This window comes from Gossypium hirsutum, chromosome A11 (assembly GCF_007990345.1).
Source record: "Gossypium hirsutum isolate 1008001.06 chromosome A11, Gossypium_hirsutum_v2.1, whole genome shotgun sequence".
In the NCBI taxonomy this organism is placed as follows: Eukaryota; Viridiplantae; Streptophyta; class Magnoliopsida; order Malvales; family Malvaceae; genus Gossypium; species Gossypium hirsutum.
In genome coordinates this window covers 19,294,698-19,311,830 of record NC_053434.1, presented here as the reverse complement: position 1 = coordinate 19,311,830, position 17,133 = coordinate 19,294,698, and the positions used below count along the sequence as shown (strand labels likewise).

General features: G+C 33.7%; 1 protein-coding gene across 7 annotated transcripts; it reads right to left on the bottom strand.

Annotated features, from left to right (window-relative positions):
- Positions 1-277: 277 nt before the first annotated feature.
- Positions 278-16,230, bottom strand: LOC107924597 (protein ENHANCED DOWNY MILDEW 2). 7 transcript variants are annotated; one of them, XM_041081297.1, is made up of 20 exons: positions 16,006-16,229; positions 15,022-15,466; positions 14,789-14,885; positions 13,732-13,782; positions 13,461-13,612; positions 12,070-12,169; positions 11,875-11,973; positions 11,389-11,636; positions 10,647-10,739; positions 10,036-10,542; positions 9,788-9,938; positions 9,595-9,696; positions 8,808-8,900; positions 8,194-8,235; positions 7,322-7,432; positions 4,966-5,091; positions 1,689-1,760; positions 1,473-1,591; positions 1,315-1,375; positions 278-1,216 (listed from the first exon to the last, which is right to left on the bottom strand). In XM_041081297.1, exons 2-20 carry the CDS (start codon positions 15,432-15,434, stop codon positions 470-472), a joined length of 3,384 nt encoding a protein of 1,127 aa, XP_040937231.1. In that variant the 5' UTR covers positions 15,435-15,466; positions 16,006-16,229; the 3' UTR covers positions 278-469. The 7 variants fall into 7 exon arrangements, with proteins under 7 accessions (XP_040937231.1, XP_040937233.1, XP_040937232.1 ...); XM_041081299.1 differs by having other exon boundaries at positions 9,622-9,696; XM_041081298.1 differs by having other exon boundaries at positions 15,022-15,442.
- Positions 16,231-17,133: the final 903 nt, after the last annotated feature.

The window sequence follows — 17,133 nt, the reverse complement described above, 5'->3', positions numbered from 1 at the left end:
TACGTCAAAATGGTGTAGGTTACCTTGGGAACCAAATATACATAAAAATTTTCCTTAAATTGTTTTCTTTAAATTGTTTTCTTGTTTTAAAATTTATAATCTGAATTGTCATAAATAAAATCTAATTGCCTTAATTTCTTCCTTTCCCTAGTCTCAAACTCCAGATTGAGATGAACGTTGATTTATACGAAAGAACTTTGGGAAATTTATGGAGTCATGCACTGCAATGCATCACATCATAACGACGGCAGTGAAATTAGTACTTGAAAGATACGAATGCAAGGAACAATGTCATATCATGGCGTCAGTGCACTATAACTCATCGTCATCATCTAATAAGAGCAGTGGAATTAGTTCTTCAAAGGCTAAGAAAGATATCCTATTCTTATTCCTACTACCATTGCTATGTAGTTTTAGTTCCAGTTTAAGAGGGAAGATCAGTTGAGTCCACTGAACAACTCAGGAACCATCAATCACATTCACTGATGTAATTTCCACTTCTGATACTCACTGGGTTTTTTGCTTTCTTGACGAGGAGCTGAGACAGGGTTTTGGATATCCCTAAACCTATACTCTGTTTGAACCCCAAATTAAGAGGACCTTGTCCACGGTTCTGGAAGACCCCATCTCCTCCTTTAGTTCCAGGAACCTCATAATATCCGGCTCTGTTGTCTGGAGATGATATTTCCATATCAATGCACATGTCATCAGTTTCCAAAGCTATCCCATTATCTGATGCTGCCTTTGGAGATGCATCCATATGGCCATGTCCTTCAGGTTGCATCTCAATGACTTTGTCATGTATCTTCTTTGGGAAGTCATTGTTCTTCCAAATACTACTGCTTCCAGGAAACTGGCCTTTCATGTTCTTTCCATGGACAGTTCCTCTGCTGCCTTTGGATTCAAATCCATCATTCATTTCGGGAACACCATCCAATATGCTGGAAATACCTCCACAAGCATATACGTCTTTCGAGAAATCGCCATAACAATCATGTTTGTCCTGCATAAGGTAATTAAATTCAACTTCTTTCGCATTTTCTCCATTTCCAGGCAACTCTTCCAGCCAGTCGTATGCATGATGTCGCTCTCGTGCTATTGCCTTGTGCCTGGCTGTCCAATCATGGCGACTCCAAAGATAAAGTGGAGGTGCCTTTACATTCCATTGCTCCAACTGCTTGTCCTCTACATCAACTGAACCTGGGAGGTAAAATGACTGGGGAAATAAACAAGAATAAGGAACATGTGAGCAATGTAAAACGTTCATTTATATCTAAAATCGGTGAGAGAAAAGTAACTAAAATCTTTACATACCTTGCCAGATAGAACTCTGTCATCCTCCCAAACCAAATCATAAGCATCTTTCTCATCAAGTCTGTTAAAATGAGAAGGCAACATAGAGAAAGAGAGCAATATTACCTTCTGATTAAAATTTTTAACAATAAGAATAGGGTTACAAGGGAAGCCTTTACCTTCTGGTTTCCCTTGGAACAATAAGTATGATAAGCTTTGGTCTGAATGTAAGAGCCTTGTTGATGAACTTGTTAGCACGAGATGCCTTGACCCCAAAAGGGGGGTTCAGTCCCATAATCTAATTAAAATGTTAAAACAAGAATATCAAAGAGCAAAAGAGGAAGCACATGCGACATCTTTGTCAATTTATTTAATCCTTTTTTGAAGTGTCTTACCAGTCTAGAACCATCTGGTAATTCGTTTGGCTTCACACTCATCCAATCTCTCTTTTCAAAACTAAAATCATTCTGCAAAAAGAAAAAAAAAGATTGGGAAACCTTTAGAATGGCATACACTGGCAAAAGACTAGAGAAGCAATACAAAAAGAGCAAACCAAAAAAATTGAACTGCAACAGCCAGGTATGCTTTTTGAAAATTTTCAAGAGAACATTTAATAAAACTATTCTGTTATTATTAACTAAAAAACTAAATTTAAATAGAGAAAAGAGTCCTAATTGAAAATAATTCTCTTATTCTAAACTACTAAAACATAATGGGAAAATAGTTCCATTATTTTAATAAACTACTAAAAGATAAAATAAAATATTCCTAAAATAGGAATAAAATTTATCTAACTAAATAAGATTTATCTACCTAAATAAATTTAAAATATATACATATTTCAACGTCCTCCCCCAAATTAGTGCATATATATCAATAATGCCAAACTTGCTTACAAGAAAATCAAAGTTTGTCTTAGAGAGCCCTTTAGTGAGTATGTCAGCAATCTATTGTTTTGAAGGAACAAACGGCATGCACACTTGGCCTTCTTCAATCTTCTCCTTGATAAAATGTCTATCAATCTCAATATGTATAGTTCTGTCATGCTGGACAGGATTGTGAACAATACTAATGGCAGCTTTGCTATCACAGTACAACTTCATTGGCGAAGTTATTGGTTTCCTCAACTCTTCCATAATTCTCTTTAACCACATCATTTCACAAATCTCTTGAGCCATTGATCTAAACTCAGCCTCTGCACTACTTCTTGCTATAACACTTTATTTTTTGTTTCGCCAAGTCACAAGGTTTCCCCCAAACAAATGTATAGTATCCTGATGTAGATATTCTATCTATTATTGAGCTTGCCCAATTCCTTTTTGTTCGAACTTCTTGAAGAATAAGCCCTTTGCAAGTGAACTCTTCAAGTATCTTAAAATTTGAAACACTGCTTCTTCATGTTCCTCTGTTAGAGAGTGCATAAATTGACTCAATAAGCTCACTGCAAAGTCTATGCCTAGTCTTATATGTGATAAGTAAATTAACTTACCAACTAATCTTTGGTACTGCCCTTTATCAACTAATCGACCTTCTTTATTTTCGAATTTTACATTTAGATCAATTGGTGCTTTAGCTGGGCGGCAACCACTCATCCCAGCCTCTTTTAAAAGATCAATCACATATTTTTTTTTAGAGACCACAAGACCCTTCTTTTATCGAGCAACTTCCATTCCAAGAAAGTATTTCAAAGGACCCAAGTCTTTGATCTCAAACTCCAAAGCTAGATGCTCCTTAAGACGCCTTATTTCATCCACATCATCTGCTGTAAGAATGATATCATCGACATAAACTATAATAACTGCTATTCTACCTCTTTGTGAGTGTCGATAGAACATTATGTGATCAGCTTGCCCTTGTGAGTAACCTTATTTTTTAACAACTTGAGTGAACCGTTCAAGCCAAGCTTGAGGAGACTGCTTTAGACCATACAAAAATTTCCTGAGTTTACATATTCGAGTTCCAAATTTTTCTTCAAAACCTAAAGGAGGATAAATGTAAACTTCTTCTTCATGTTTCCCATTTAGGAAAGCATTCTTCACATCTAGCTTCTATAAGGACCAATCAAGATTAAAAGCAATTGATAAAAGCTCTAACAAAATTTAATTTGGCTACTGGAGCAAATGTTTCAAGATAATTTATCCCATATGTTTGAATTTTAGCCACCAATCGGGCTTTGTATCTATCTAAAGATCCATCCGGTTTGAATTTGGTTGTGAACACCCATTTACAGCCCACAATTTTTTTCCCTACAGGTAATTCCACTGTTTCCCATATACCTGTTTTTTCAAAAGCGCACATCTCCTTTAAAATAGCCTCATTCCACTCAAGAACTTGTAAGCATATTTCACATTTTTGGATATTTTCACAATATCGAGACACGAAACAAAGGTTAAGAATGTCGAAGACAAAGCTTTATAGGACACAAAGTTAGACATGAGATATTTTACAACATTTCTAACACCTTTTCTTTTAGTAATTGGAATATCTAAATCAGAAAATTCATTGGTTGGATTATGAGCTTTACCTGGACTGTTAACAAGATCTTGCAAGTCAGATTCTTGGTGATAAATCTAATGGGTTCCACTTTCTTGATTTCGATTTCTTCTTGAGTAAATAATTAACTCCTTTGTTTGTTCTTTATTCTCATGATCAAACTCTACACCTTCATAGTCCTTTTCATTAACAACATTAACATCATTAATTGTTGTGTTAATCATAAATTCACTTTCCACATTATTAGAATCCTTATATTGTATATCCCTAGTGTTTTCTTGATCAATTATAAAATCTTCCTAAAGATTAGAATCAAAGTAAGATTGCGTTTTAACAAATGTGACATCCATGGTAACAATAATCTTCCTATCAATTGGATCGTAACATTTGTAACCCTTTTTATTAGAAGCATAATCAACAAAGACGCATTTTTTTGCTCCAGGATTTTGTTTACCTTGGTTGTGAAGATAACAAGAAACACTACACCCAAAAACTCGGAGGAATAAATCTGTGATCAATTTATAGTTAGGAAAGTTATCTTTAAAAAGACTGAAAGGAGTTCTATAGTTTAGAGTTTTACTCGGCATTCTATTAATAAGATATGTGGCTGTTAACAAGGTTTCACCCCGAAGATAATGTGGTACCTGACTAATGAACAGTAAGGCTCTAGTTACTTCCAAAAGATGTCGGTTTTTTCTTTCTGTAACCCCATTTTGTTGTGGTGTATTTGTACAAAAGCTTTGGTGGACTATACCATGTTTGGTTAAGAAAACACCTAATTGATTACTAAAAAATTCCCCACCATTGTCACTCCGAAGTACTTCTATTCTCACACCAAATTGTGTTTTCACCATAGCATAAAAAGGCTGAAACACATTTTTAACTTCAAACTTATCTTTTAATAAAAACACCCAACAAATGCAAGCATGATCATCAATAAATGTGACAAACTAACGTTTTCTTGAAAAAGTTGACTCTTGAAAATCCCCAAACATCAGTATGAATTAATGAAAAAGGTTTAAAAGCTTTATATTTTTGAGGTAGAAAAATGGCCGATAATGTTTAGCCAACTCACAAAATTCATAGAGATATGAAAGACTTACTTTTAAATAGATCAGGTAATAAATATCTTAAATAGTAAAAATTAGGATGTCCAAGCCTATAATATAAAATCATAACCTTATCAAAAATAGAAGCAGAATTTAAACATAAAGTAGTTGTTGGTAGACTTAGATGGTCGTCGTCAAGAAAGTAAATTCCACCAGATTCTTTAGCATTGCCAATTATCCTCCCCGAGACTATGTCCTAAAATTGACACATAGAGGAGTCAAATATAACATGACAATTCAAGAACTGGGATAATTTACTGACCGATATGAGATTACAAGCTAGATTTGGCACATGTAAAAACATCATGTAAAACCAAGGCGAAATTTTAACAGTGCCTTTCTCGGCTATTACCGAGAACGACCCATCTGCTACTTTGATTTTTTTGTTTCCTGCACAAGGTGTGTAAGTTGAAAAAAGAAAATGACTACTAGTCATGTGATCACTAGCTCAAGAATCAACGATCCACGTGTTTGTTTTACAAGACTTGGCACTGAAAAAAACAGAAAAATCAGTACCTGATTGGGCAAAAGAGGAAGAAGGATCATTGGATCAGATAGGAAGATATGAATTCATTCGAAATTGTGGTGATTGAAAAAGCTTGCGTAAATGCTCTAGTTGTTCCTTAGTGAATGGAGACCCTTCTAGAGAACTTTGACCCTCATAATTTTCATTAGTTGTTTCAACAATAAAACTTAACTTTCTTTCTCTGTTTGATTGTTGGATCTCTTATCCCCAATAAAGGTTGTTTTAACCATGATGCTACTAGAGATAACCTAGCTCAGATGCCATGAAAGTTTTCAAGAGAACATTTAATAAAATTGTTTTGTTATTATTAACTAAAGAACTGGATTTAAATAGAGAAAAGAGTCCTAATCCTAATTAGAAAATAATTCCCTTATTCTAATAAACTACTAAAAGATAAAATAAAATATGAATAAAACTTATCTACCTAAATAAGATTTATCTACCTAAATAAATTTAAAATATAAACATATTTCAACACTTTTAACTATTTCAAATGTTAGTGAAAGTAAAACAATACAAGTCAATGATGATTATATAACAATACAGTAAAAAAAAAGTTTTGGCATCTAAGAACGGTGCCTAAGCATCAAAACATATGTTCAACAACCAAAAGAGGATCCATTATAAGAGCTCCACGGGTGGCCACAGGAAATACTCAACTAAGCACAAGTTTTAGCCATCATTCTTGCAGAAACTGGAAGCGAACTCAGAGCATGCAACATTTACACTATTGAAATGCAACCATGGTTAAAATTTAACCGTATTTATTGTTTGTTCTACATCATCTGAATCCTTTACACTCAGATCACATCAGGAATTCTGGATCATCTGAATCCTCATAACTAGGGATGTAAACTTGACATTTTTGCTCACAAGCTACATGGGTTAGGCTCAGTTATTATAAGCCGAGCTCAAGCGATCAAGCCGAATTCGAGCATCCTAATACTCTATGCAAGTAGCTCACAAGCCTGATCAAGTTTTTTATTTTAATCAATATTGAAAAAATTCAATTCAAGCTCAGCAAAATAATCAAGCTTAAACTTGAATTCAAGCTTATCTTTTTACTAGGTAAATGAGCCTAAACAAGCAAGTTTGAGGAGTTTGACATTTACCTCAAGTCGAGCTCAATCCAAACTTTGAGCCTCTAATTTCAAGTCGACTCGAGCTTTTAACAGTGCTAGGAATAGTTTAATTACAAGACCACTACCCAGAACTCCTTTCAGTTTAGAGTTAAAAATGATGGTAGCAACTCAACCCCAAGATGGCTCATAATGATGGCATAGTGCCCAATTTACTCATATAGTAGTTGAAAATATATATGCTAGAAATAAGGCCATGTTCAACTCCTTCAAGCACATAAATTACAACTAGTATTACTTACTACAGCAGTTTGGAAATGTTGCAGGGTGAGTTTCTTTTTCGCTCATATTCTTTGGTTTAGATGATAAGAGTAACACCTTATTCAGATTAAAGATCTCAGTTCAAATCCAGGAAATGTGAGGTCTGGCTCATGCCTTCTTATGTATCATCAACCCAACACAAATGAAACACCGGGTATTTATTAATTGTCAATACACTATTTTTAACAAGACAATCTGATGGGTACTTTTTTATAATATGATTGACAAAAATTGGAGTTAAAGAAAAAGGATTTTGGTTTGCCTTCTATCAAAATGATTTTCAAAACTTAGTTTGTGGATCAAATGACAAGACAATTTACGTTTCTTTCTGCCACATGAATAATTTTATAGGATGGGAACAACGATTTTAGATAGAAACAATTCATCAAGATCTTGAAGTTGCAACTGAGGCTTTAGAACTCATAAAAAATGGAGAAAGGCACAAACCAAAAAGCATCACCAGTCAAAAGGAGCTTAGATGCAGGAAAGACTAACCATACCTTTGGCTGAAAAAGATCATAATTTTTAAATAAGCACGACTTCCCAACCTTCTCTAGCTTCTCTTTTAATAAACCACTGAAATCATTGGAACCACAGCAAAAGTCGACTATCTGCTCAAGAAGGGTTCATTGTGTAAATAAGATGACCATAAGATGACCATATTAATAGAACCATAATAAATATAAAAATCAAATCGGATAGTTAGCAAGAATCAAATTTCAGGTCATAATCTGGAACGACAAAAAAACCACTAAAATGGGATCAGGATTCTTATGCCATTTCCATGACCACCAAATATATACCAGAATAAGACTATTGAACATTTTAAAATTTCAAGTCAGTGGCATCTCTTACCTAATACTATGGTCTTTCATCTCTAGATGAGTAGCCAATTTCTAAGTAATAGCAAGTGCGAATCGGAAGATCAAATCAAAATCGTTGCATTCCCAGTTTCACATATTAAGATGCATGATGCTAACACATCACTTCTTTATGAATTAATGTCCTTGTGTGATCTCATACTACAGAATGCCCTCCCACTATATAATCCAAACCTTTTGTAAACTTTGAGAATGAAAACATGAAGCACAATAAAAAAAAATGTGATAATTCTATGAATTGCTTCAAGTGATACATGTTGAAGAATGTAAAAAAGAAAAAAGAAGCATTCACAGTTGCAAATACAAGACATAAGATCACGGTAGAATTTCGTTCAATCTTTTAGAAACAAAATAAATGTGCCCATTATGTTATGTTTATTCACTAGAAAATCATCCATTATATTATGCTCTTCACCAGAAGATCATACATTACGTGCAATAATGAATGGAAATTTAGTGAACTAAAGCAAAACGGAGAAGAATAGTCTTACAGTATCACCATGTTGTACATACCAATGGAGCCTGTTGACAATCTGCAGCATAAACAAGTGCTATTAGCTCCGCTATGTATCTCAACCAAGCATCGACATATTCATGAAGCAAGAACAGAACCAAACCACAACATATTTACATAGCAAATGCCAATGAAAACTTAGATAGAGCCTAATAGTAAACTAAATCTCCACACTGTTGATAGTAGCATAGAACTGCAACCATTTTTTGTGGAATGTTTTACTTTTCTCCTTCAGTTGCAAAGGACAAAGTTCTAGAATGACCAGCTGTAAGATAGCTGAAAAATAATGAAATAACAATAAAGAAAAAAGTAAAACACTTGCTCTCCTATTATGTTTTATTCGGGATTATTCCCCAAGAACATCAACTTAATAGTTAACACCACATCTATTCATCAATAAAATATAAATCTTCAGGAAAACTTAAGACTACTTATAAATTTACAGTTGTGCTGTTTTCTTCCAGACAGTGGTTTGAAAATGACTCAAACTATAATTAGTAGGCAAAAGATGTTCTAAGAAGTTCGGTTCTTAGAAAGAAGTCAACTCTAACTCTAATTTATTTGCTTAGATAGAAAAGCAAGCATTAATACCTCTATAAGCTTCTCCACTTTTGTGAAATGGCGACCAAAAGATGTATACCTCATTCCATGGAGAAAAGGTCCAAGATAGACAGCAAGATTCTCCTATAGAATTAGAATGCAACATATAAGCATTTAAATTGTCAAACAAACTTTTAGTAGTGAGTTTAATATATTGTTGTCCACAATATTTATACATTTTATGCTCAAACATTTTTACATCATACACATTATATAGATTGGCAAAAAGAGATAAGCAGCTAGCAACCATAATGCCACTTCCTACAATTGATTAGAACTTTTCAAATGCAAATAATTACTCAAAAAGAATATAATACCAATAATTAAAAGGCTCTCTGACACTGGGATTTAGAGAAGTCCTGCTGATCTATTATTTGAAGGATTTTAAGCTAACCAATTAGGGATGTGAGTAAACTCATTTATATCATGTGTGAAATTGGTTATCACACAGGTATAGTAAAAAGCCTATGCTTTCAACATCAGAGAGCTTCTCTTTTTACCATTTTGCTTGGAAAATGGTACTTTCTCTCCAAGTGACCAAAGATGCATCACATGATAAAGGAACAAAGTCTTAAGGCCAAGGTGGTGAAAAAATAATAATAATAAAACTCAACTTGACCAATTAGGTTGAGTTGAAGATTTTACGGTTTAAGAAACAAGCACCTAAAAAATCCTTAACATGAAAACATGCACTCAGAACCTTCCAGCATCAAAGCTTAATACGCGAGCATAGCTCTGAGAACAAATAGTTACAATTAAAGGAAAAATGGCTTGAAACCTTCCACTTGAATATTTGCTTGATCACCTCTGGACCACAGACATTTTTTGCATCCTCAAGCGAAGCTCCCGCTTCTAACTTCTCTAATGCAGCTCTAACAGCCTAAAACAAGTAAGAAATTTCTATAATATCAATAAAAAGAATCTAGCTATTTCAGACCATTTATCAATCATATTTGAGCAAGAAGATATACCTTAACTGAGGCTTCCACCCTACCCAATGTAATACTCTTGTCACCTGCACCCTGGAAGCTATATGCATTTGTACCAGAGATTTGCTGCTGATTCTTCATAAATTCCTCAGCATTGAATGAAGAATCAACCTCTTTGATGAGAACTGAAATGCTGTTATTAAAAAAAATGCAAATCCAAAACCAAAAAGCACTTCAACATTGAAATTTTCCAATTAAGTATTACTAAAATTATAAAGGCAGTAAATTACCCTTTCTCTATTTCCGCATCAATTAAAGGCCTAATGCTTTCCCCTTTCTCCGCATGCATATTTTGATTGGTATTCTTGGACTTAAGGCCAGTTTGATTTAATTGTAAGTTCACTTTTATGTTACCTTTTGTCTGGGTTAGCTTGGTTTTCTCTTTGGAAAGTGACCTATCAAAGTTTGGTCTAGCATTTTGCTTCAAGAACTTTCTACTAGTGACGCATGTATTTGGATCCTTCAAAGGAGAAAATTCTTGTCTAGAACTAGGCTTCTTAGTTCTTTCACTAGATCCACCAGCATGAGTATCACCATAGGCCTTTTGAACCAGCTTTGGCTTCTTCAAAACATTCCTACTTGTCACAAAAACTTCAGAAACATCACTTTGCTTTGAGGCCAAATTCTTTCCTCTATAAGATAGCTCCAATTTGCATTTCTTTTCTTTGACTCCAAAATCAGGAAAAATCAAATGGTTTCTGCTTGGAGTTTCAAGCTCTTTGATAATCTTATGCTCCCTGGTAAGCACATTTAGCAACAATATCACCATTCATAAATAATGCATGAGTAAAAAGAAAAAGCTTATCCAAATAGGCAAACTAAAAGAATAAGTAAAACTTACATGCAGTATATTAGAATCCGATTATAGGGCAAGAGATCCTCCCATGCCCTTCCGAAACTATTTGTATACTTGTCATGTTGGAAGCAAATACTCCTGAAAACAAAGAAAAAGCATCAGACGAAATCAACCTTTCCTAGGCATTAAGTCATGGATAGGGGAGAGCATAAGTCGGTTAAAACCGACTGACTTAATTTACTTAACCGACTAATTCGATTCAGTCGGCTTTGGTTAATTCAGTTCCCTCGGTTAATTCTGTTAAGGTCTTGATTAGGATGGTTTTTTTATCGATTATCATTTATCAAAATTCATAACCGAACCAACTTAACCGACTGAAAAGCACTTTTTGACAACAATGGTAAACATTATCAAACTTTTTTAAATCACTTTTTCACGGCATTTTTCAAAAACACTACTCAACTTCAATGGTAAATTAGATCTTAGTATATATTATTTTTTAATAATTTAAAATATATCATACATTATTTGTAATAATTTTTAATATATTTATAATATATATAATATAAGTCACTTAACTGGCATAACCAACCGATGTTAAGTCAGTCCAGTTAGGATGGTTAAGACCGAGAACGTCAATTGGTTCAGTTATAGTAGGAAGATGGTCCTGTTAAGTCAGTTAACTGTTAAAAACTGATAGAACCATCAGATTTAACCATTTGCTCACCCCTAGTCTCAGAGAAAAGGTTCTTGAAAACTGAAAATAGTAACTTAAGAGTGAATGTACTTGGGTAAACATTTCCTGTGGTACGCCTTAGGGCAACGCCTACATAGAGCAAATTGCAAATCATAAACTTGTGCATCTTCACTTTGCTTACAAGCAAAGCATTTGTGGGCAGGACAGGTAAATGAATCCCCTGCAGTAATTTTATCTCTAAGTTTTTTTGCCTCAGCTTCATTGTCAGCATGGAGCAATTTTGCCACACACTTTGGATGATAGAAATGCCCACAAGTTGCAGAAACACAAGGAAAAACCTAGGGGGGAAAAAAGAAGTTCTGATTGATGATAGTATAAATTTAAATTATCAACACTGATGTCTAACAAAAAAAGACAATACACTTGCAATATTTAAATACAACGTAAATGTTGTGTATAAAAATACTAAGTAGTTAATGGTGGAAAACAACAAAAAGATCCTTGAATCCAAGGGAAGGACTTATAAATTAATGATGAGACAATCTTTAGGTTCCTTCAAAGCTCAAAAACACTTACCTCTTGATCAGAAGTATTGTTAGAAGAGCCTAATTCACCACAGGCATAACATTGATGCTGCTTATATAGACAATTTTTACACAAAAAAGATGGAATAGCCTACAGGTAAAAAAATCATGACAATATGCAAGTCACTAGAAAGCGGAGCAAATGAACTGAAAAAACACATGTTTAAGGAAACAAAGATGCCCATACATCAATTTGAGCGTCATTGACAAAGCCAAGAGATTCACAGAAAGAATCAATCCCAGCAGCTTTTGTTGGGTGAAAAGACCTCAAGCACCTTCCTTCACAGCTATATCAATTCCAATAAACAAAGAGAACCAAGTAAATAATCAAATTAATGTGTAGGCAAGCAAAGATGTCGTAGAGAAGCCAGACCTCAAAACCACAGGAGCATGCCAAAAGTACCAATGCATACATGTTGATATATTTGAATCCTAAAACCTGAGTTAAGGGTTTTTTAAATCTTCCATTAATACATCTCTTTTACATCCTAAACCTAGACAACCAAACTCACATGTGAACATGGGAAAGTTAACCTTTGCTAAGATTATTAACAACATAAAAGTAATGACGTTTTCGGAAAGAAAAGAAATTGCTCAAAGTATAATTCATGCACTAAATAATGGCCACATCAAATATGGATGCCAAATAAACAGCCAATTTCAAATATTACAAGTACATATTTCAATAATCTCTATACGGTGGCATAGTTTATCCCAAAGACCTGAAAAATTTTCCCTTTTATTCCTATTGGCCAAATTCATGATTTCTTTACATCTCATGTTTGTTGTGGAATAGTCAAACATTGAAAAATAGAGAGTTCGGTTGTCCCTATTTTAGTATTGAAGGCACCTCAATCAGGTAGACAATTTTTTGGTCTACAGTTTTTACAAAAAGCATGCTTAAATCTTAATCGCACCAGGCATACGCCTAATCAAATACACCTTGCCTGAATGTGTCCAAGTGACATTTTCCACTTTGGAGCCATTATCCCTTAGTTTGGAAGAAGCAACTTTTAATATTCAATTAAAAGTTCAAATGCAACTGAAAGGAATTTCCTCAATAAATAAATCCAGAACTACAATGGAAGGAATTTTTTTAGGAAAAAAAATTAAATCCTGAATAATTCACTAGAAGTACATTACTCTTTGAACCAAAAGAATACTCCATGATTTCATGAAATATGCATAACATTTCGACAAACCTTATATCTTCATGACTTAAAAGTCTTGACTTAAAATATCGTCAAAGTTGTTGATCAAATACAGTAAAGTCTTGTCTTTCTTTCTTATTTTCCAATTTTCTCCTTACTGTCAATGCTATTTTATGTCAAAAGGGTTGAACCAATGGTTCAAATCTCGCTACCATCCCAAAATCTTATAAAAGAAGTGTAGTAGTACATTTTAGAAAGCCTTCCAGAATTCCAAGTGAATTAAAAATTATTGGTTTCTAAAGGAACACCAAACCTATGCATGATATTGCCACACACCACCCAAAAGAAAAGGCCAAGTTAAGGTAAAAATAATTTTAAAAAAAAAAGTACACAAAAAAAATTCCAGAACCAAAAAGTTAGGGCATACGGTAGAACGTTGCCACCATCATCGCAAATTGCACAAACAGGATCGAAAATGGACTTCCTCACACCATCAACTTCTTCACCTATGTCATCATCATTGTAATCTTCATCGTCTACATCTCCATCATTTATAAAGTTATTCTTCTTGGGTATATCCTGTTAAATCATGGCCAAATTCTACGGTACATTTGAGGAAAATGAAAAATAAAAGACTTTAAAAGGTAAAAGCACGTAATGGGAATAAGCCACAAAATAGGAAAAACATATTTACAAACCTGATGAGGTGCTATATTTGTCCGAGGTACCTCCACAAAGTTAAGTACATTCTGTTCCAGATAATAGTTAATCAGTTTTCATCTATCACATTGTCCATGTGCTTACTTATTAGAGCATGTGACTTGGACAAATTAAGTTGGCGTATGTATATACATGCATGCATATGTTCATACATATGCTTGTAAAGGCTGCAGATACTGCAGCTCTAATATGACTCACTGTGTACAATCATGTTAGAAGTAACTTGCTAAATTGATTATAGGGGAAAAAAAAGATTTGAGAATAGCTAAGAAGCTCTACTTCAAAAGCTTGGTATGCAAGTTTCATTTAGGAAGGGAGCAAACATTAGGAGGTTATATGGGTAGTAATTCCAGCTAAAGCTCACAAAAGGGAACTATCTAACAAGAAAGTGCAAGAAGTAAGCAAACAAGCTTTATCAGTCCTAGTTGCATTGAATCCTAAAGCTTGTTTCTCTTGGTTGAGTAAAGGTATTGCACATTGAACAACACTTCTACAGAAGGCAAATTTACCAGTAAAGACAGATCCCTTCACTCAGCTAAAATAGGTTTCACAAAACTAAAACTAAATATGTTTCCAAGATCCATATGTTCTAACAAAGTGAAACTTCGAAACTTTTGACACAAAAAAGATAATTAGGTCATGATGAACAAGACAAACATTAACATGAGTGTTCCAACAGTTACAACTATCAGAGACAAATATCAAATAAAAGAAAAAGAAAAGGAAACATCAGACAGAAAAAAACTGCACCGTATCATTGACAAGATTTTTAACTCCAAATTAGTAACTTCTTTCTTTTTGGCCAACACCAAAGATTTGAGTCTCAGAACTAGCATATTTTAAGCTACATCCTCAGATTGATGACTCAAGAGGTGCTTATGAGATACCCCATCCACATGAATGTCACATGCATATATGGATTTTAACAGGTTAGCTACAGTATAATCACTTTGGTAATGTTATTATGTACCCAAACCCAATAAGAGATTATTGTCATGACACGAAACGCATAAAAAAGTCCATAGTAGCACAAACCTTAGACTTGGCTAAGTCTTTATCCCTTTTCATAGCTTCACCAATTAACAGCTTGTGATGCAAAAGTTCATGCTCAGAAGGCTCAAACTCATATAAGCTGCATGACAAAAATAAAAATAAAAATTTAAGTAATATGAAAAGAAAAATGCACGCCATTTAAAAATTAACTAACAGAGAAAATATTAAAATTCTCGCAACAAAGAGTACAACAGAGTGACTTGGAGAGGAGCAACCTGAAGACGTTTTGCAAGTGGTTCCATACAGATTTTGCTGGTGTCTCTGTGTTCTTTTTCAGGAAATGCATCCAATGAATTGTGATTAGGATTGTCCTAATGGTACTTACGAAACTCTTCCTAGGCTTCTGGAGTGTCATCCGTTTCTTGTTCTTGGAGAACACCAAAATTTCAGGCAGCGCATAGGAAAGATCAAACCTCCATGCGACAACTTGCTGGTAAATCTTCAGACGACCATCGTCAGCAACTCCCTCTAAGAAAACCTGGGCTTTACCGTTTCCAATGACCTCATTTTCGTTCCATAGGAGAGGCAAGACCGAAAATGAAATTGGCTCACCGTTTTGATCAACAAAAACATATTCCGAGACATGAATTTCTGGAGTAAACTCACCTTCTTCGTCAGAGGATGACATTTACTTATCTGAAAAATAAGAAGGGGCGAAAACTGCAGCGAAATACATGTAAATAAATAAACAAACAAGTCATATCTAAAACTTAGAAAAAACTCGAGTGTTAAAGCATACTGCTGGTTATTTTGGTTGATTGAAAATGAGAAAGTAGTGAAAATAAAAGAAGTTAATCTCATACAAAAAAAAAACCACCTATTTTTTATTTCAGAAAAGAAAAAAAGAAGATCAGGTTTTTTTTTTTAATAACTAAAAGAAATAGTTACTTTTGAATACAAATGCACTTTCTTTATAGGTCCATGAGCAAGAAGTAAATCACAAAACTATCAAGTGAAACTCAAGCAGATTCTCACAGTATTCGCCTTAAAATAGTGATAACATATAGCAAATCAAATGTTAAATTAGAAAACCATAAAGTTTTCCATTTGCTTTCTAGAGTTCCAAGAACCTAAAATCCCGTACTCATTTACCTTTTGTTTCCTTAACGACAAACAAAACCACATAAACAACCCAAAAGAACGAAACTCGACAAAAAAGGAAAAAAAGACAGTTACAATAACATTAAATTAACACGTACGTGAGGAGGGTATGAACTTCGAAATGAGAGACGTAAAGGACAGATGGTGTGGGAGGGAGTTGAAATTTCAGTGGAAAAACAAATCCCTAAAATCTTGTTTGGAAAGGGAGAAAAGCTGGGAAAATGTTGAAGAAGAGAGAGTGAGTTGCTGGAAATGTAAGAAGCGTGTGCTTGAAATAAAATGTACAAAAATGGCAGAAACTGGGCTGGCTACATGAACAGTTTCTGGCAAGAACAGTTACTGGTACAGTTTACGTCTTATCATGAGCTTTTTTTCTCTAATTGGATATTCCTAAAACGCCCTTATTTAATCACCTTCAATTAAATTTCTTTTGCCCTTAAAGCAAAATTAGTTCAAATTTATCAAAATTAGCAAATTGATTTTTTAATAAAAATTACAAAAAAATAATTTAAAATTTAAAAAAAAAATTAATTCTAAAGAATGTATAAAAAACCTTGAAATTTTAAAAATTTTCTAAAATAAAAATTTTATAACCTAAAAAGTTTGTTAATGATTTACCAAGGAATTAGTTATATTATAACAAAATTTTAATTTTACATGTTTACTTTTTAAATTTAACTCGAACAATTTCACTCGATGCGACTTGACTTAAATTTCAATTCACTTGACTTAATTCGAAAAAATTTAAAATCGAGTTAAGATAATAAAATAGGACTTGCCAACTCGATTAACTAAAAAAATTTCACTCGATTCGATCGAACGCCCACTCTACTCTATACAACAACTTGAATGGCCTGGGTCTCTGATTTCAACGGAACTTGAGTCGAAAACGAAGAAGGTTTTGAAATAAAGATTCAGATAGTTTAAATCTTGAAGATGCTATAATAGAGGATAAAAATCCTTATAATGAGTAGTTCAAAGGTAAACTTCTTACAAATACAAAGCAGAAAATGGGGCTTGAGAGAATATTGTTGGATGATGATGATTTTGATATCTTTAAGGAAGATGTTAAGATCTTTTCCACTGGACCTTTTCTTGAGACTTTAAGCAATATGTCAAGATCTTTAAGCATGATGATGATTTTGAGATCTTTAAGGAAGATGTTAATAATCGTTAATGAAAATGTATAAAATCTGTCATATGATGAATGAAGTGTGTGGATACTT